The sequence below is a fragment of the Branchiostoma floridae genome, chromosome 18 (genome assembly GCF_000003815.2).
Source record: "Branchiostoma floridae strain S238N-H82 chromosome 18, Bfl_VNyyK, whole genome shotgun sequence".
NCBI classification, from domain to species: Eukaryota; Metazoa; Chordata; class Leptocardii; order Amphioxiformes; family Branchiostomatidae; genus Branchiostoma; species Branchiostoma floridae.
Genome location: NC_049996.1, coordinates 11,353,679 through 11,371,730, shown reverse-complemented (window position 1 = coordinate 11,371,730; position 18,052 = coordinate 11,353,679). Strand labels below are relative to the sequence as shown.

Here is an 18,052-nt window from a genome sequence, read left to right as displayed (position 1 = left end):
AACCAGTTAGAACCGGTCAGAACCAGTTTGAACCGGTTTGAACAAGTTAGAACTGGTCAGAACTGGTTTGAACCAGTTTGAACCTTCAGAACCAGTTTGAACCGGTTCTTACCAGTTTGAACCGGTCAGAACCAGTTTGAACCAGTTAGAACCGGTTTGAACCAGTTAGAACCGGTTTGAACTTTTCAAAATTTTTCGACACCCACTTGGGAAATGGTTAATTGGATACACATTTACAATTTGACTTTGGATACAAAAAGTAAAGTCGTATCTCAAAATAAACCCCCATCCCACCAAAAAAAACAATTTTCTTTATATGCAATAGGGAACAGCCATATGGTGATTCATAGGAATATTTGCTGTCATGTAACTGCCGAACGACTCGAGCTAGGACTACCAAACTTGTTGACTTCTCCTTAAATTTACTAGGCAACAAGTTTAAGATAAAAAAATAAGTTTATGATATTTTGTGTTGCCATGGCAACAGGTTGCTGACAGGCATAGTTTACAAAATTCTCTGATTTCGGCGTAAACATTAAGGTTTCATGGTTTTCTTGGTAAACACTCTTGTTTCCAATAGCATTAACATCTTATAAAAGAACACGTAGCATTCATGATTAAATATTCATAATCTATGCTAATTTGATGACGTAATTGGTCAAAATCCAAGATGGCAGCCCATGTCATAAGCGAAATGGTAGAATAGGTTATTATCACTCGAATTTTGCCACTACTTTGTAGTTTTTACTAAATACATTCCTATGGATATTTGTAGTCCGTTCTTATTGTATTTTGTGGTTATATGTCAAAAATAATGCAACTTAAAACATTTAAGTTTGACAATCCAAGATGAGGTTTCTCAAAGGATAGCTAAGATAGATTTCAAATTTGACACCAGTAGTGCCCAATATGCACATTTGTGAAATATGGCACATTACATGTGGTCATTCTTTTAAATCTAGAAGTCTTGGCCATTGCCTACACCTTTTCCTAGTAGTATACAATAGATCTATTTTCCATGTAAAATGTTATGTCTTAGTTACTTTTTTCTGCTTTCAAAAGAGCCACAAACGACATTTTTGCTCCCAAATTGCTTATTGAGCCAAAATCTGAATGTAACTTTTCCTGGAAACGTGAACATTATTTGCATCAAAAGTTGTTTTTTTTACTTTGAAAGTAAAACTGCTAGTAAGATAGTCAGAGCCCTTTTTGCCAAATATACAAATATATTATTTTTTGTTAAAATATTACACTATGGAAAAGTAATACTTCCCTCTGGAGATTTCTCTTGCAAGCTGGTAATCAAATTATGGGATGATTGCCTGTATGTGAAATCACAATGACTAAATCTTAACCCAGCTTAATAGAAACATACTTAGTCTAGTCTTTTGAAATGCTGTTACATATCAAATGCATCAAAAGCCGTCTCCATGATGATCAAATACAAGCAGATATTATAATGTCTTGCAATCACAATCATGATGAAGTGTTTACTTTTTCAAAATGCTTAATTTTTTTTTCATTGGTCAACAGTACTGGAGTTGGAGAAGGACCGGGGGATGCTGCCAGCCCGAGCCAAGAACAGGATCCTGCTGACCATCCGACCAACCAGACGAGCCACCTACACCTTCCACATCATGTACCAGCTGCTCACTCCTGATGGTAGGTGTGGGAGGGGGGCAGTTACTGGGGGAGGGGGGTAGTTTAGTGGGGGAGGGGCCATCCGACCAATCAGACGAGCCAGCTACACCTTCCACATCATGTACCAGCTGCTGACTCCTGATGGTGGGTGTGGGAGGGGGGCAGTTACTGGGGGAGGGGGGTAGTTTAGTGGTGGAGGGGGGCAGTTTAGTGCAGGAGGGGGGCAGTTTAGTGGGGGAGGGGGCGATGGTGTGAATAGGATTTTATGTATGAGACTGTTAGTGTATGATAGAGCAGTGGGGTCTGTTATGAAATTATAAACATATAGCAGAGAAATCAAAAGTTAACACATCTTCAGGGTAAGCAGAATGTATCAACTCCACTCTTCTTATTCTCCAAAGGTACTCTGCTTTGAAATATTCTTCAACAGAAGGCCTTTTACCTTTATGTTTTTGGTGCCATTTTTTTGTCTGGATGTTTTTTTGTTTTGTTTGTGGACAGCATAACTCAAGAAGCCCGGGAAGTACCCTGGTGATATATGATAGGTGGGTAGTGGTCGGGAAAACAGAGGTCAAGTTGATAATGGGCCTCCTAGCGGCTTTTTACAGTACTGCATTGCAACTTCAGGTTTTGATATTTGGTTTACTTTTTCTACCAACAGGTCGCAGTGTGAACCCAGTGTTTCCTGACCCAGCGGACTTGTGTGAGGTGGTGGTCCAGGGCGTGTACCCCACTCTGGTTGCCACGGACGCCCGTTGCTATGGCAGCGGCATTGGCATCAGCAAGCGTCAGCTGTGGTCGCTGTTCTCACTGGACAACATGAACTTGTGCCTGGACTCCGATCCTGCAGACGATGAACTCACTTATGTTCAGCCCACCAGGCACAGGTATGGTCATCTCCCCTTTCTCTCTATCGAAAGCCTTGTCCATAGTGCTGAAGTATAAACTGTTCTTAGATAAATCCCTGTCAAAGTTAAAGTGAAAGACAACCATCTGTAATGAACAAGATATAGACATCATCTCTAAATTTCATAAAAGAACTCAATGTTGGCAACATGCACAAAAATTGTTACATGAAAAAGGCACACGTATGGAACACCCCTTCTAAAATGCACTTTCCAGGCCCAAAACTTGGCCAATAACTTCACCCAATAGCTATACGTACCACATAGTAGAGTGGCGGTCAAAGAGTGGCATCCCTGCTCACTGAGGAGCCAAAAGCCACCAGCCATCCATAAGCCACCTGTACCTAGACAAACCCCTCACCCCATGCTCGAGCCCTCAACTTGCTATGGTTTGGCACATACATAAATAAAAAGAAGAAAGCTGTTGGAATGATTTAAGTGAGTAATTGAGTTTTGGGACATAGGACAGGAACAAGAAGAAAGTTGTTAGAATAATGAAGTGTAATTTCCCCACAGTACCAGATACAGACCCCCTGTGTACACCCGAGCCATTCTGGACTTCAACTTCAGCGCAGCGCCTGTAGGAAGTGAAGCCTGTGTGGTGGACCTACTGTTGGAAAACACGGGCACCGTCACATCTGAATGGTGAGGATGGGTTTTATCAGAGCTAAAATGTTTGCTATTTGCCATTTCTGACAGAAACAAAATACTTTATTTCACTACTTAGATCTATTGCGATCTATGTCATTTTACTGTCTATACAAGTTGTTTTTATTCTCTTGTATCATTAACATTCTATGAACCTTACTTGTTCAATGAAAATCATTAAGCTAAGATAATCAATATGGTCTTCTTCTGTTTGATAATGAAGAAACAGGAGCTTTTTCAAAAATATTATGTCAGTTCTACAGCAACAACAGCAACAGTAACAACAATAACTGAAGACCTGATTTAGTTGTGTCGGTAGAACAATGACTTGTGGCATGCCTCACTTGCTCCTATTCAGCCCACCCCTTTTTAACACGTCACTCAAGTGTCTGCAGAGATACAGCAACACAAACAAACAAACAATTATACAGAAAACAATATCTCCATTTTCACAAAGGTAAAAGAAGATTGTTTTCCCCAGGGCATTCCTGTTCAATTCTGTAGTAGAGTGACAGTACAATGGAAATTCATGATATCATGATTTTGATAGAGAGGTAACCACAAAAAGCTTGAAGCTAAAACCACAGCAAACATTTTAGAATTACAGTACCTTCCTGATCCTGACCTTGGTGCTGAAAAACTGGCTATGATACTAAACGCTGCAGACAAACACCAAGACACACAAACAAGTAGATAGAAAACAATCTCCATTTTCAAAGAGGTAAAAAAAAAAATGTTTTCTCTCCCCAGGGCGTTCCTGTTCCCGACAGACCTGCAGCTGGAGCTGGAGTACTGGGCGGAGACAGGGGAGTTTGATGAGGAGGAGCTGCACCAGATGAGGGTCACAGACAACAGACTCTTCTCTGTCAAACCTAAGAAGGGACGGTTAGACCCCGGACAGACACAGACGGTGACTTTCACTTACAGGTGAGGTGAAACGTCTTTTGGAAGGAAAGTGATTCTTTGTAATTGATTCCAGAATGTTGCTGTAACTGTTAGATATAGGGCTATTAAAGAAATTTGTTGTATGTTTATATCCCATCCCATATTTTGCTTTTTCTAGAATGGATGTATCTCTAGTTCTGAAATGCTTTCTCATGATGTTGCACTGCAGTTTGACAGGAGACCATCAAAAATTTAAATCAAAATGCATATTTTTGTTCTAGGAATATTTTCGGATTCAGAAACCATTTTATGAACCAAAGATAGGTAGAAATGCAGTGTTTTGATCTTAATATTTCACTGGAGACCAAGTAGAATTTAAATTGGAATGCTTATCGTTTATTGTAGGGATACTTGGGTATTCAGAAATGAATGTATGAACCAAAGATTGGTAAAAATGCAGTGTTTGAATCCGAATGTCATCTTCTTCCCAGCCATGACATGGTGGGTACAGACAGACTGCCTGTGCTGTTTAAGTTGGTTCTAATCCTAATGTTGTGTTCTCCCCAGCCATGACATGGTGGGTACAGACAGACTGCCTGTGCTGTTTAAGTTGATGCGAGGGCGGGAGATCCTGTTGAACTTTGTCGGGGTGACGGTCGACCCGGAGAGGAAATATGTCCACTTCCCCAGCAGCAAGCACATGTTCGCTCCCGTTCCTGTCGGCGCAACGTTCCCGCCAAAACAGGTCAGGACTAGTCCATTCTGAAGGTGGTGTTGGTGTTGGTGTTGGGGAGCATTGGTTTAAACACAACGACATGCATGAAATTAAGATGTCTTCAATTAAGCAGCAGAATTTATCAAGAGGCAAGGGGAAGGAGGGAACCTTGTTCAAATAGCTATTGATCCACAATACTGTAAATTCATTTATTTTTGAGGGGACCTAACTAATTGAACAGAAAATAGGTTTTTGCATTTTAAACTCGCAGCTGAAACAGTTCTGTAGTGTAGTAGCTATACAATGGAAATGCATATTCATGGTGTCAAAATTTCAAAAACCAGGAAAATAAAACTGCAGCAAACGTGTCAAGATTTTCTCTTAGTCACCTTGGTGCTGAAAAGCTGGTTATTGTATTAAATGAGTTCAATGAGATTAAATAGATTCAATAGAAATTTTACGAAATTTGTTTGAAAAATACCACAGTAGAGTAAGCTTACCATTTTACTTAACACTATTTTACTGAAACTATGAATCTCAACAATGTAGCTGGCTCAAATGAAAGTACAAAACAGCAATGCAGTTTTCATACTGTGTTCTCTCCCCCCAGGTTTATGAGCTGTACAATGGAGGTGCCGTTCCCGTGACCTACCGTCTGGACCTGACCCCGCTTGACCTCCTACAGGGGGAGAACTACAACCAGAAGATCTTTGAATGTCTGAACCCCATAGGGGATATTCCTCCAGGCAGGACAGCTGATATAGAATGGGTCTTCTCACCGTTTGAAGCTAAGACATACATGGTAAGGGCTTCTTGCTATATTGTCTTAGTGTCATGCTTTGTGCTGTATCATTTCAATTCATTGTTAATCACAACCTGCCTGCTCTAAGCGTTATCGGTAGATTATTTGTGAAGCATCATTGGCTGCTGTAGTTGTACACAGCATATTATTAGTCATCCTTGATTAATCATTAAGTGTTATTGACATACTCTTTGTATCAGTTAGTCAAATGCCAGATTGCCTCAGAATCAGATTGATGTCACAGACACACTAACTGTAACTGTAACTGTCCATTAGTACTATAGGTAGTGTTTTGCATGACAAATATTGTCCTTTTTTCTCTATTTTTCAACAAGTCAATGCATGTATTTCCACGTTTGTAGGTGGATGTGCCCATTCACATTGTGGGAGGGGACACAGCTCTCATCACTTTCACAGGAGTGGGGTACGACAGGAGGATCATGGGAGATACCATGCCCATCACTGAACAGGCTTCCTTCAGCGGGGTTCCAGGTAAGTGTAAAGATGACTTGAAGGTACACAACTTGATTTCTCAATTTTTTATAGCTTTTGAAATGCTCAAACTAAGAGACAATGGACCACTCCACAATGCTGTGTGGAAATTTCTTTTTATTGATCTATTTCAAAACTCCATTAGCTGTGTATACTTGTTCACCCATTGGCTCTGGGATACTAGATTGCTTAACAGATCTAATTTATACTAGTACACACAACCAGAAAAGTGCAATCACTCATATGCCCATTTATTTTCATGTTCATATATCATTCTACAGAAAGTAATAAACATGAGAGCAAGTACCACACAAGGACTTTGTTTAACTCCAGTAAGGGGTAACCCAAAATAACCCTCTTCGGTTTTTGGTTCCAGCATGTTTTGTTTTCACCCTTTGTAATTTTATGACATGTATGTGCAAATAAACAAGCAATAAACAAAAAACAAAGACTTTGTTTTCTATCATAATTCAGTTTTGGGCACACAAAGAAGATTATCTGATAGTTTTTGACGTTGTTGTTATTTTGCTATCCCAGGTGTCCAAAGTGTCCCTGTTCCGGGCCAGCTGGTGTTCCTGAACGAGGAGCGGGTGTCGTTTGGAAACATGCCGCTCTTCAGCCGCAAGCGCACGGTCCTGTTCCTGTACAACCGCTCCACCGACCACGTGGTGTCCTTTGAGTGGCACTACACATCCGCACTCGCCAGTCAGGTACAGTTTTAGTCCAGATTCCAATCTTGCCAGTTGAAGGAGTTCAGTTTGTTGTCTGTGTCAGACATTCCTTAGCAAAAATTCCACAAGAGGACAAGTAGTGGTATCCAGTATTTGAGTATACTGCTGCTGGGGTCCCTTACACGGGTATACAGCAGTCAGCTAGTCTTCACGCCGTGCTTCCATGCAGCTCTGTCCAGCAGGCTCACCCTATACTGTAAGTTCATTTAAGTTCGCGAGATTTTTAAGTTCGCGTATTTCGCTTAGACCTTCTCTTCGCGAAGTCATCTACTCGCGAATATGCATGTTCAACATCGTCCCCCTCCCCACACCTTCCGTCCAAAAATCCAGTCTCAACTACGTGTGTACTATGATTGCAACTTATACCAATGACAAGACTGAATTGATAACAGACCATTTATTATTTTCAAACCGAAATAAAAGTTAATTCAACACATTAACTATACATGGAATCATTATTGTGTAGATATGTGCCACTGGCGAACGGAGAAAAAAGAATCTTGTCGGCTTTGTTCAGTAGTACGTGCACGCCGTGGCTGCAATTTACTTAGTACATTTTCCTAGTTTTACTAGATTTCTACAAGTTACGAACGAAGCAAAAAATTAAAACTGTATTCGTCTTTAAAAATACAAGAAAAGGTATGGAATTACAGCAGGTTTACAACAATAATAGCTGGGAATTTTCATGACTAGAAACGTGGCAAACACAACTCCGCTTACATGCCGAAAATAAGACGTTCATTTCATAATTCTGGGTTAGAACTACTTTAAATATGGGAGAGATGAACTCTTCACCTTCTTGTGTACAACTTGTGTCCACAAATTACGCTGAAAGTTTAAAACTTAGCGCCGTCTTTCACACTGAAAAAGTTTCAAAATGGCGCCCGCGTCGCTTGGCTTGGCGTGGGGTATCCCGTCAGCCTGTGCGGCAAATGTGATTGCGACATATCAGAGGTCCTTGGCCCTGTTGCGTTCTGTGCGCTGTCGTCAAATTACGGCCGAAATGAGCTCAAAAATGAGACAGTGGCTCGGTAGAAACACATTTTTTTTTATCGAGTACATCAACTTTAGACATTGTTTGAATGGGAACTATGAACTTCAAGGCGTAAATGCCGCCTTTGACGGTATGACTGGTGTTGCGGTGTGGGTGGGAGGGGGGTACTCGCTACCGTCATAGTACCGGATCGTAACTTTTGAAAAATAATTGAAACACCCGCTCGCGAACTCAAAGATCTCGCGAACTCCTGATTTGCTCAAACTCGCGAAATTAAGTGCTCGCGAACATAAATGAACTTACAGTATATAGTTAGACAGCACACATAACAGAGGGCTAGGAGGAAAACTTGCCTCTAAGTATATCCATTCTCTAAAGCTGTGAATTGTCAAAGATTTTTCATAAATGACTTTAGGATTAAATGTACCTAAACTTGCTGCTGAACAGAAGACAATGGAAATCTAAGGGCTATCACTAAAACTTACCGCATGTACTGTCTCTTTACAGTGCCTGGGCATCAGCCCTGCGTCAGGAGTCCTACAGCCACAGGAGAGCCTTCTGTGCAAGGTCGTCTTCACTGCCAAGGGCGTGCCATCCTTCTATGATCTTGACCTCATCTGTGAGGTCACCGATGAGACAGAGATGGCCAAATACAAGAAGGAACTGAAGGTATAGCAGGAAATGCCTCTAGTGCTTGTATATTAGATAGAATTGATTAAGTTAGTGGATAAATGTTTCAAGTCAAGCAAGATTCTGAGTCTGATGAGAAAGGTACAAAACATTGAATCCCAGAGAGGGTCAAAACTGTTAAACTAAATTCACTCATTTTCACAAGGAATAGATTTTGCAATAATACAGGACAATTGGAGACACATATTTGTAGTGAATGCACAGCAAAGTTGCCCAAAACTGCTAATTTGGGATAAAACACCACAAATATTTCGACCTATAGCATTAAGCTGTAGAAAAGTAGAAGTCCTTTACTTTACTTTCACCTTAACCTAACCTGTGGTAACCTCACAGCGCTGGGAAGCAGAGAAGGAACGCCAGAAATACGAGTTCACGATCACGGAGGACAACATGACGGCAGACGAGGAGAAAGGGCCGCCATCTCGCACGACAACGTCAGGCGTGCTGCGGCCATGTCGGTCGGGGGTAGACCAACCACAGAGGTCTAACTCTGAGGGAGACTTAAAACGATATCAGGTGGGTAAGAAAAAAGGGTTGATTAAGATCTGCATGCATAGAATATCTTTGTCATGGATGTTTACATTTAGATGTGTTGATTAAAAAAAGGTAAGCTGGGAAAAACATAGATTGAAACATGGCAGTTTTAAAAAGTTGAAAAGGAAAGAAGAATTCCAAAAATCAACTGCAGGTAATTGACAAAAAAAATGACAGTTGATTCATGTTTAAACTGACTTGTCATATTGGTAGATATTGGCGACTTTGATCAACTAATAATCAATTAGGGAAAGGTACAATATAGGGGATAGAAATTCTTCCTTTTTTCCCCCATACATGTACTTTCTGAAAATATGCCCTGAGATTAGAGTTGTTAGTTTGCTTTTTTTGTTGTTTGCACAAAAATGTCATGACTAAGGTGGTAACGCTAGTTCACCTTAATTCGCGGGGTAACCTTTATTCGTTGTATATAAAATCGGAGCATTTAGAGATATCAAGTTGACAGACGAGTGTTTCAGACAGGAATGCTATGAAAATATTGCAATTTGAAACCAACGTCCGTCGATTACGTATCCCTAAATACCTCGTTTTTATAAACAATGGATAAAGGTTGCCATGTGGATAAAGGTTAACTAGCGTTAATCAAGAAAAGAAAAAGAAGCAAGAAAATTGATGAATATTCCTTCTTCCCCAGACCCTCCCTCCCATCAGGAAGTCCACCCCTGACCTGAAGAAGTCGCAGCCATCTGATGACATCTGGGAGCAGCCGCAGCCTCCGCGGGCCTTCCTCCTGCACCTGGGAGCCACAGCTCGCACACATTCCATCGAGGAGTTCCAGCAGTACTTCCCTGAGGAGGCCAAGGTCATGTTCATAGACAGGTGGGGATTTTCTACACGTTTGCTTATTGTTAGATACACCAACATACAAACTTTCACACCTTCACCAAGAAGGTTAGTAATATGTTTTCATTGCTACTAGTATTTGTGGTTGGCTGGGCATGTGTTGGTTGTGCACAGTATAATGACTCAAGAAGCTATCAATGGATCTTAATGATATGTGGTCATTGGGTTGGCTGGTATTGGGGAAATGAAGGTCAAGTTTGGCAATGGGCCTTCTAGCATCTTTCTACGGTACTGCAGCAAAACTTCCAGTTTTGATATGTTATGTTCTGGACATGTTACAATAATAATTTTTGGCAGCAAAAATATTTGAGTTGTTTCTACTTTGTTGTTCAGTAGAACTAGTAACTGCAAAGTGTATTCTCCAATCAGTTACTGAAGTAGTTTACATCCATTGTTTTCCCAAAGGACCCTGGGAGAAGAGCTGACAGCTAGCCTGAAGAAGAGGATGTTCGGTGAGGAGGGAGAGGAGGAGGGACCGGTCGACCTTGGAGAGGTCAGCCATGAGGAGAAGGACACAATGTCCCACGTACTGTCCAACATTCTCAGGTGAGATCTTTCATACCATGTTCTACTATAACTCAGGATTTGATGATTTGAGACATTCAATAGTCCAACTAGTACTTACTGATAATGCTAAGATTAATGCCAATATTTGACTCCACGCATGTATGGACTCTTTGTCATCATTGTGTTTGTTAGTTTGTATTGGTGTGTGTCTAGATATTTGAATACACTGTAAGTAGAGTGACAGGAAATCAGTAAGTAGGAAGCAAAGGTCAGACATGCCGTAGTGGCAGGAAGTAGAGGTTAGAGTTGACAGCACTACTTGTTAATCAGACATGACAGTCCAGGGTCAATGGAGGAGGCTACTAGGTTATGGAGAGGTATCATTTTTGGTCTGTCTGTATTTTCACAGTTGTATGTTTTCCATATGCTTGTTCGTTTACTCGTACAGTAAAAGAATTACATGTACTTAAGACATTTGATATTGATTTTCCAGGGACCTGTTGGATGATCCTAACTTCCAGGAAGCAGTGGACAACATCAAGAACGAGCCCATTCCCTACTTTTCGCAGTTCAGTGAGAAACCGCTAGGGGAGCCGTCGTTGCCCCAGTCTCCCGACTACGGACAGGAGGAGGGGGAGGGGGTGTCCCCCTTGGAGGAGCCTCCCGTTGCTGTGTCTCCAGACGTCGAACCTGAGCTACAAGGACTGGTAAGAATAGAGAAGACTTCTTTAAGATGTCCATACATTATCACATTATTCCAATGGAAGGAATGTGTAGCATACAAACTTTAATAATTTGCAATTAGACAAATGATCCAAGAATGAAGTTTAACGTTTACAGGTTCAAGCACACTGAGAAAGCTTTGTTTCCACAAAATGAATCTAGAGACAATGACCTTGTGTTGACTTTGACAGTCCCTGGAGCCATCATAAGGACTGGTAAGACTAGAGAAGACTTCTTCAGCCTTCTATACATTATCACATTTTTCCAATGGAAGGAATGCCTAGCATACAAACTTTCACAATTAGACAAATGATTCAGAAACAATATTTGCAGGATTCAAGCAAAATCTACATAAAAACATGTTCCTGTTCCCACAATATGATGCTAGAGACAATATCTTTACCAAAGCCTTTCAATTGACCTTGACAGAAAAATTTGCAATTAGACAAGTGATTAAAGAATGTTGGCAGGATCCAAGCACACTGATAAAGTTTTTGCTTCCACAACATGAATCTAGAGACAATGTGCTTACTAACTATGACCTTGTGTTGACCTTGACAGTCTCCTGAGCCCTCGTACGAGGTTCCCACCCCCGCTGCTGAGCAGAGCCCGGAGCGGATAGATGCGCTGGGAGTGGAGGAGACCATGGAGCTGGAGGCCAAGCTGGAGCAGCAACAGGCTCTCAAGAGGTCAGATATACGACAGTCACTATATCTTACACTTTAGATCCAAATCTATCATAACGCTAAGATGGGTAAATGCATACAAGATTGCTTTATGATCAGAAAAGACACATTTAGCCCCACCTGATTGCATGGAATTTTTCTTGTTATCCTATCCATGTATTGTTCAATTAGTAGAATGTTATTATCCTATATTGTTTAATAAGTAGAATTTTAAGATCTATTCTGTATTCTTTGTAGTTTATGGTTGACCATACAAAAGTCACTGTACTTTTTGTTGTGTCAATAAAGCTTGACATATATTGTTCTCTTCTCAGAAACATACAAAAAGACCAATTCATAAACAAACATAAGGAAACGTGCCATGAAATAACAGTAACAATCTCAAGCCATTCTCTAAACTGTGCAAAATGTATGCAGTATTGTTACTGCCTATGATCTTGGAGCTGTTTTCTTCAATAGAAACTTAAACTATGTGTGCGTAGACATTATAGAAATAGTCCTGTACAATTCCTGTACAGCTCTCAGGTAGGAGACCGATTCAGCCCCTGACATGCAAAATTGTGTGACAGTCAGGCTGAAAGTAAAAAGGAAATTCTATGTAGAATCTTGCCTAGTATTAGTAGTATCCTTGTCATTTGTCTTCCTGGTTTCACCAAATTGAATATATATTGTTATAATACATGTAGCTCATACTGAATCTTGTATTTTCAGGACTCCCGAGTTTGCCAGCCTGCTGGAAGATGTAATTGAGAACACCATGGCTAACATCATGATGGAGGCAAGTCGTGGCGAGGTCAACCTGACGGCACGACCGCGTATCATCGCCCTCCCGCCAAGCTCCGCCAGCCCGCAAACCCTCATCAAGACCGGGTTCACCACAACGATGACGCAGAAAACCGGCCACACGACCAGGACGAAACCGACCACTACCATACCGCCCAGCACGACGTTCACACAGAAAACGGGCGTGACCACTGTGGTCTCCAGGCAACAACAGAGCATCAGCACAAGCAGAGACTGAAGTCGTTTGAAGTGAACAGAGTGTATAAAGTTTCAACAATGTGCACAAACATTTTCTCTTTGTTTTCGTGATTGTAGGCACCGATTTGCCAAGTTTATTATATAGAGTGTACAGCACATGTATCACATAGCTTGTTGTGCACTTGTATGCTATAATATATAACTTCAGGCTCAATTCTTTATACAAACACGAGCGATGTTTTTTCTTATGATTATGAAACCTCATGATGTTTCACTCAAATATGGTTTGAATGTGATTTGGTGTCTATTGTGCCTTAGCTTTTCTGCAAGCTGTATAAAGATGGCATTTTCTAACCCACGTTAGTGCCTTGATAAAAGAAGAACTCCTTTCTCGTGAATTAAGTGCCTTATATCTTCTTGTAAATATATAAAGAAATATTGAGACTTGGTATTCAACTATCCCTTGGATTTCATGAAGTTGGATTGCTATATATACTAGTAGTGAAAATTAAAAAAAAGGCTCTGTATTGTACATGTTGTAGAGAACACATTTTAAGATTTGCACACTGAATTCTTTAGAAGACATTTGAACATTACACGTCTGAGGTGTATTGGTATATTTTCTCGTTCGTAGAGAAACACAGTTATGTATATGAGGACAATGGTTGTAATTTTCTATATCTGAGAAAGAAGAATCATTAAAATGAATTCTGCACTTTCTACACACTCTGCCTGTTTTGTTTGTTTACTTAAATCCCTTAAATGTATATTTTGCCAGTGTAAGATTCTTAGATATTTACTTGTTACTTCACCTCTCCTCTCTTGCAACAGTAATTTCATTTTATTTTTGGGACTTAATTTCAACCTGAAAGGAAAAGGTTGTTTACAGTTTAGCAATACAATGGAAAGGTATACTCCTGGCGTTACGATAAACTGCAAAAACAAAACCACCCCAAACTTTTCAACATTTACCGTACGTTGCATACATAATTATCTACTATAAGTGCTCTTGACATGTTCTGTTCATTACTTCTCTTACAATACAGCATGGCTCTAAGCTACTATTTCAGAATCTTTCTATTGTTTTGGGGGTCTTCTGGTGTTGAGTTGTAGAAATCCTGATGGCATATTGGCATTATGGAGTCTAACTAGGGAGTCATATGGTCATCTTTGTAGGTCTGCCATATATTCACCATATACTGTGGACAGGATAGCTACAGAATGAATGGGTCTCACTAGTTGGGTTAGGAATAAGCAATTGAATTCTGTATGCCAGATTTATAGTAATACTTAGATGTAAGTATAGTAAGACTTTGAAAGGAATTTTTCGTACCTGTGGACATGTAGGACAACCCTTTTCCTTTTAAATGACAGAAATGATAGTTATTGTAACGTTACAGGCAAGTACCAGTTTCAAGGATGAAGATATTGGAAATTTACAAGCTACATGTTGAGGTCTTCTCCATGGTTTGATGAAGGTGCTGAGTTTGCTGATGGGATTGTTTTCAAGTTGTTGGCTTTTCTAGTTCTAATCTTTTTTACTGAATTCATGATCTTTTATTTGATAATTATAGCAAGGCTTGAAACTTAGGCAATGTCTCTTAGAAAGAAATAAGAGAGTACAAAAAGTATCAAAGTACTCAACAGTTTATTCGTTGAGATACGAAATTTTTTTTTCATACAATACATATCCTGTCACAATAGCTGTCCCATATTCATAATAAGTTATTACTTTTGAAATAGCAGCATAGCATATATTATATATTTTATGTACAACAGTCACAATATTGCATCATTTCCCAACTACTCTCAATATTCAATAAATCACATCACATCACATTACATCACACTACATTTCATCACATTACATTAAGTATTGCACTTTGTGAATAGTCTCATCTGAACAACAATTCTGAAGAACATCATTATCATGCCAGCACAATATGAATAATAATCTTACACAAGGACAGCACAATTTTACACAACAATGTTAAAATGCATCTTTCAGATACAATTCGAGACTGATTGACCATTAACCGTTGAAAAGTGGGTTTTGCCAAAGTACTTTACATCTGTTCTAAGGTTGTTCAGCATCACTTCAGAACACGGATGTCATAAGTCAGATGAGAGTTGTGATGTGGGATGGACGGAGGTCAGTGTTCACTGGTGGTACTGCTGGTAACACATCATGAGGAGGTCCGGGAGGGGGAGGCTGTCCATCATCGTCATCAACACCAGCTGCAGGTCCAGAATGCACCTCTCTACAGCTGGGCAGGTGTTCATTCTGGGGGGAGGGGGTGACAGGTGTCAGTCAAATCAACATATCAGTCAAATGGATAAAGAAGAATTGAATCCTGATTGTCCATAGCAATTAGCAGTTTAGCCAATGATAGTACAGCGATTTTGAGTATGACCAATGAGAGAGTGGCTGTATGCCCATCAAGTATTTGATTTTTAAGTCTTTGAATGGATGAATGAATGAATGGTTCATTGACTTTTCATTGAAATTTACAGCCCTTTCTAGGCTGAAATACATTCCACTCACATCATTTTAAAACACTGTGCAATTCAATTTTGCTCAAAACGTCACATTTTTTTGTAAAACGTATTAAAACTTTCTTTTGCTTTCCTACAATTTGACAAAGGGGGAGCAAGGCTATGGGATCGGTCTATTACAAAATGATTTAATAGAGGTACAATCAAAGATGGCGGACAGGTGAAGTTACCTGGTGTTGTTGACAAGACTTGCGGCCAAGTTCAGGGCTGCGAGAGCGAGGCTGGAGGGAGCGTGCTGACAGATGACGTAGTCCTGCAGTGATGTCACCAGCAGGTGTCTGGCCAGGCAGCTGGTCAGGTGGTCGTACTGGCCGGCCTCGGCCAGGTGCTCCAGGAACAGGATGGAGGTGGGAACGGTCAGGTGGAAACCGAGCGTACTCAAGACTTTCCTCTCCAGCTGGAAAACAACAGCAGTGTCACAATTCAGTAAACAGTAAAAAATAAAACTATATTGTATCTAAATATGAGAGCATTTTTTTTTTAAATAGTGCAGTATGCCGGGTATTCAGTAACTGATTTGGTTGGGAGAGATGTGTTTTTTTTCCACTTGCTATTTTCCCACACAATTTTCTTTAGTCTCATACCATTATGCTTTTATGTAGCCACTCCTGGGTATGTATTACCATAATTGATACAGAAAAGATGTATGGATAAGGGCTCAATTTGTTCCTCACCATTCTGAGCTGTCCCCGTGTGTACTGGCCTTCATCACACAAGCTGACAATCTCTTCAGCACAGAGGGGATGGACTTCCTCCTGTAAAAGATGGTTGGAAAAGTCAGGTACATGTACTGAGGAAAAGCACACACAATGAGCACATTTAACTTCTCCCTACAACTACAACTATGTGAACTGCAGTGAAGAACTTTCCAGTAGGGGGCGCTGTTGCACGGTCTGACACACTACATGCATTGTTTGTATTATCTTGCTAATTGTCAAAATAAGGCCACAGTTTGAATATATGATTGAAAGGAATCTACCAGTGGTAACTAGATTTGGACCTTCACACAAAGCACCATAACTCCACCTACCGAACAACTAAAGTAAACCAACATACGTTTGTGTAAGTGTGGAATTTTCTTCAACACATGCTGCACACTGACATCTTTTGATGTAATTTTGATTTTAGAATCAAATGTAAGTGTTTGAATAACTATTGTTATTTAGAAAAATAGTTAAAAGTAATATATTCACCATCTTGGTAGCGATGAAAAGCGCGGTGGCCCCAAGAAGCTGTAGGCAGTCCAGTCCGAGAGGTGTTACGGCCAGGAAACGGTCCACGATGTTAACTGCAAGGAACAGCGTTTCCGGTAGGAGGCGTGGTTGCATGGTCTGGCACACATGCGTCAACCAGCGGACTAGGAGACCTCTCATCTCACCTGTGATCTGTAACAACGCAAATAGTTGTTGCAAATTAATGCCAACCATTTTTCATTCATGCGACGAAATTTATAAAATCGTTGTCGGAAAAAGTCGATTGAATGATTTGTCGTCAAGATCTGACTATTCATTGACTTGTACGCCGAGCAAAGTAAAAATATTACATCCAACAAAATGAAATCATACAAGCAAATACATAGGCGAAAGAACGCCCTTTTACCTGAGGCTGGTTGTTGAGGGACTGGACGGGATGAAACTTGACTTCGTTGCTCTTCATCATGAGGAACCACTCGTTCAGGTAAGTCGGGTCGGCAGGAGCCTGCACCGTACTGTCCACGATCATCTGGTCGGGCACACTCCACTTGGGCGCCGTAGCCGCACTGGTGAAGGCATCGGTGCATCCATGCATTGGACTGACATCATAGATGTCCTGGAAAAGTAAAAATGATTACAGATGATTCAATGGACTCACCAAAAGAAGTCTACTAATCGACCCATTCTATGGCAGAATTGTCAGGTAAGTATCAGTCCATTACACTAATCTAATCAAAACGATGAATTGGTCTCAGATGTTTACACTTGTGATCGTATTGATCGGTACAAGAACATTGTAAATCATCACGCTATCACCGTTTTATGATGATCTATACGACAATATAGAAATCAGATCGCAATAACTAATGTGTAAGTGCTGATTGTCGACACGTACCTCGCAATAATCTGAGTCCGATGTCTCTCCGTCGCTGCCACGACGAGATTGGAACTTCATCATGCTGGGCTTCATAGCGATCGCTGCCGGAAACATTATAATCAGAGCACGTTAGACGATCGACGAGAGTAGCAAGTCTTCACTGGATATTGGACGATGAGGAGATGTTGTCAAATCCACGAGGAATGGTAAAGATCCATCAAAAATGCTCCGATTTATACTTGAAAAGTCAGACGGCTGAGTCTGGCAGACGATCGTGGTGTCTCGCCGGCATGTTTCCCGCCAAATCCACACCTTTTCGCCCTGCGCTCTAATTGGTTCATTGGTAATTGCCGTCAGACACACCTGGACCGTCCCTGTCTGGACAGTCTTTATTCTGCGCTGTGATTGGTCAGTTTGATAATGTAATCATCGAATGTCGAGACGCCTGGCATTCCTGCACGTCCACACGGGATTAAGTCAGACAGAACCGTCTGTGATTTGTGGACCCTCCAAAATCATACAAGATACTCTTCTGATTGAACGACAGTGTTTAATTGTTTCTCATCTGTTTTATATGGACACCGGCACATAAACAACCGTTTGCATCTGTCTATTGCGTAAAGAATTG

General features: G+C 40.7%; 2 protein-coding genes across 2 annotated transcripts in view; one reads left to right on the top strand and one right to left on the bottom strand.

Moving 5' to 3' along the window:
* The window catches only part of LOC118405406 (cilia- and flagella-associated protein 65-like), a 29,205-nt gene extending 15,685 nt beyond the window's left edge, over positions 1–13,520 (top strand). The window contains exons 17-31 of the mRNA XM_035804905.1: positions 1,534–1,662; positions 2,303–2,528; positions 3,063–3,191; positions 3,945–4,121; positions 4,647–4,824; positions 5,405–5,596; positions 5,959–6,088; positions 6,626–6,798; positions 8,321–8,482; positions 8,837–9,019; positions 9,693–9,877; positions 10,307–10,447; positions 10,902–11,115; positions 11,693–11,820; positions 12,529–13,520. Of these exons, the coding sequence (XP_035660798.1) occupies positions 1,534–1,662; positions 2,303–2,528; positions 3,063–3,191; positions 3,945–4,121; positions 4,647–4,824; positions 5,405–5,596; positions 5,959–6,088; positions 6,626–6,798; positions 8,321–8,482; positions 8,837–9,019; positions 9,693–9,877; positions 10,307–10,447; positions 10,902–11,115; positions 11,693–11,820; positions 12,529–12,838 (2,657 nt within the window). The 3' untranslated portion in view covers positions 12,839–13,520. The remainder of the gene's footprint in view (positions 1–1,533; positions 1,663–2,302; positions 2,529–3,062; positions 3,192–3,944; positions 4,122–4,646; positions 4,825–5,404; positions 5,597–5,958; positions 6,089–6,625; positions 6,799–8,320; positions 8,483–8,836; positions 9,020–9,692; positions 9,878–10,306; positions 10,448–10,901; positions 11,116–11,692; positions 11,821–12,528) is intronic.
* A 964-nt stretch (positions 13,521–14,484) lies between these two features.
* Positions 14,485–17,729, bottom strand: LOC118405858 (cyclin-O-like). The gene is made up of 6 exons (XM_035805665.1): positions 17,443–17,729; positions 16,954–17,163; positions 16,548–16,739; positions 16,029–16,109; positions 15,525–15,751; positions 14,485–15,082 (listed from the first exon to the last, which is right to left on the bottom strand). The coding sequence occupies exons 1-6, from the start codon at positions 17,536–17,538 to the stop codon at positions 14,959–14,961; spliced, it is 930 nt and encodes a 309-aa protein (XP_035661558.1). The 5' UTR covers positions 17,539–17,729; the 3' UTR covers positions 14,485–14,958.
* Between the last annotated feature and the right edge of the window lie 323 nt (positions 17,730–18,052).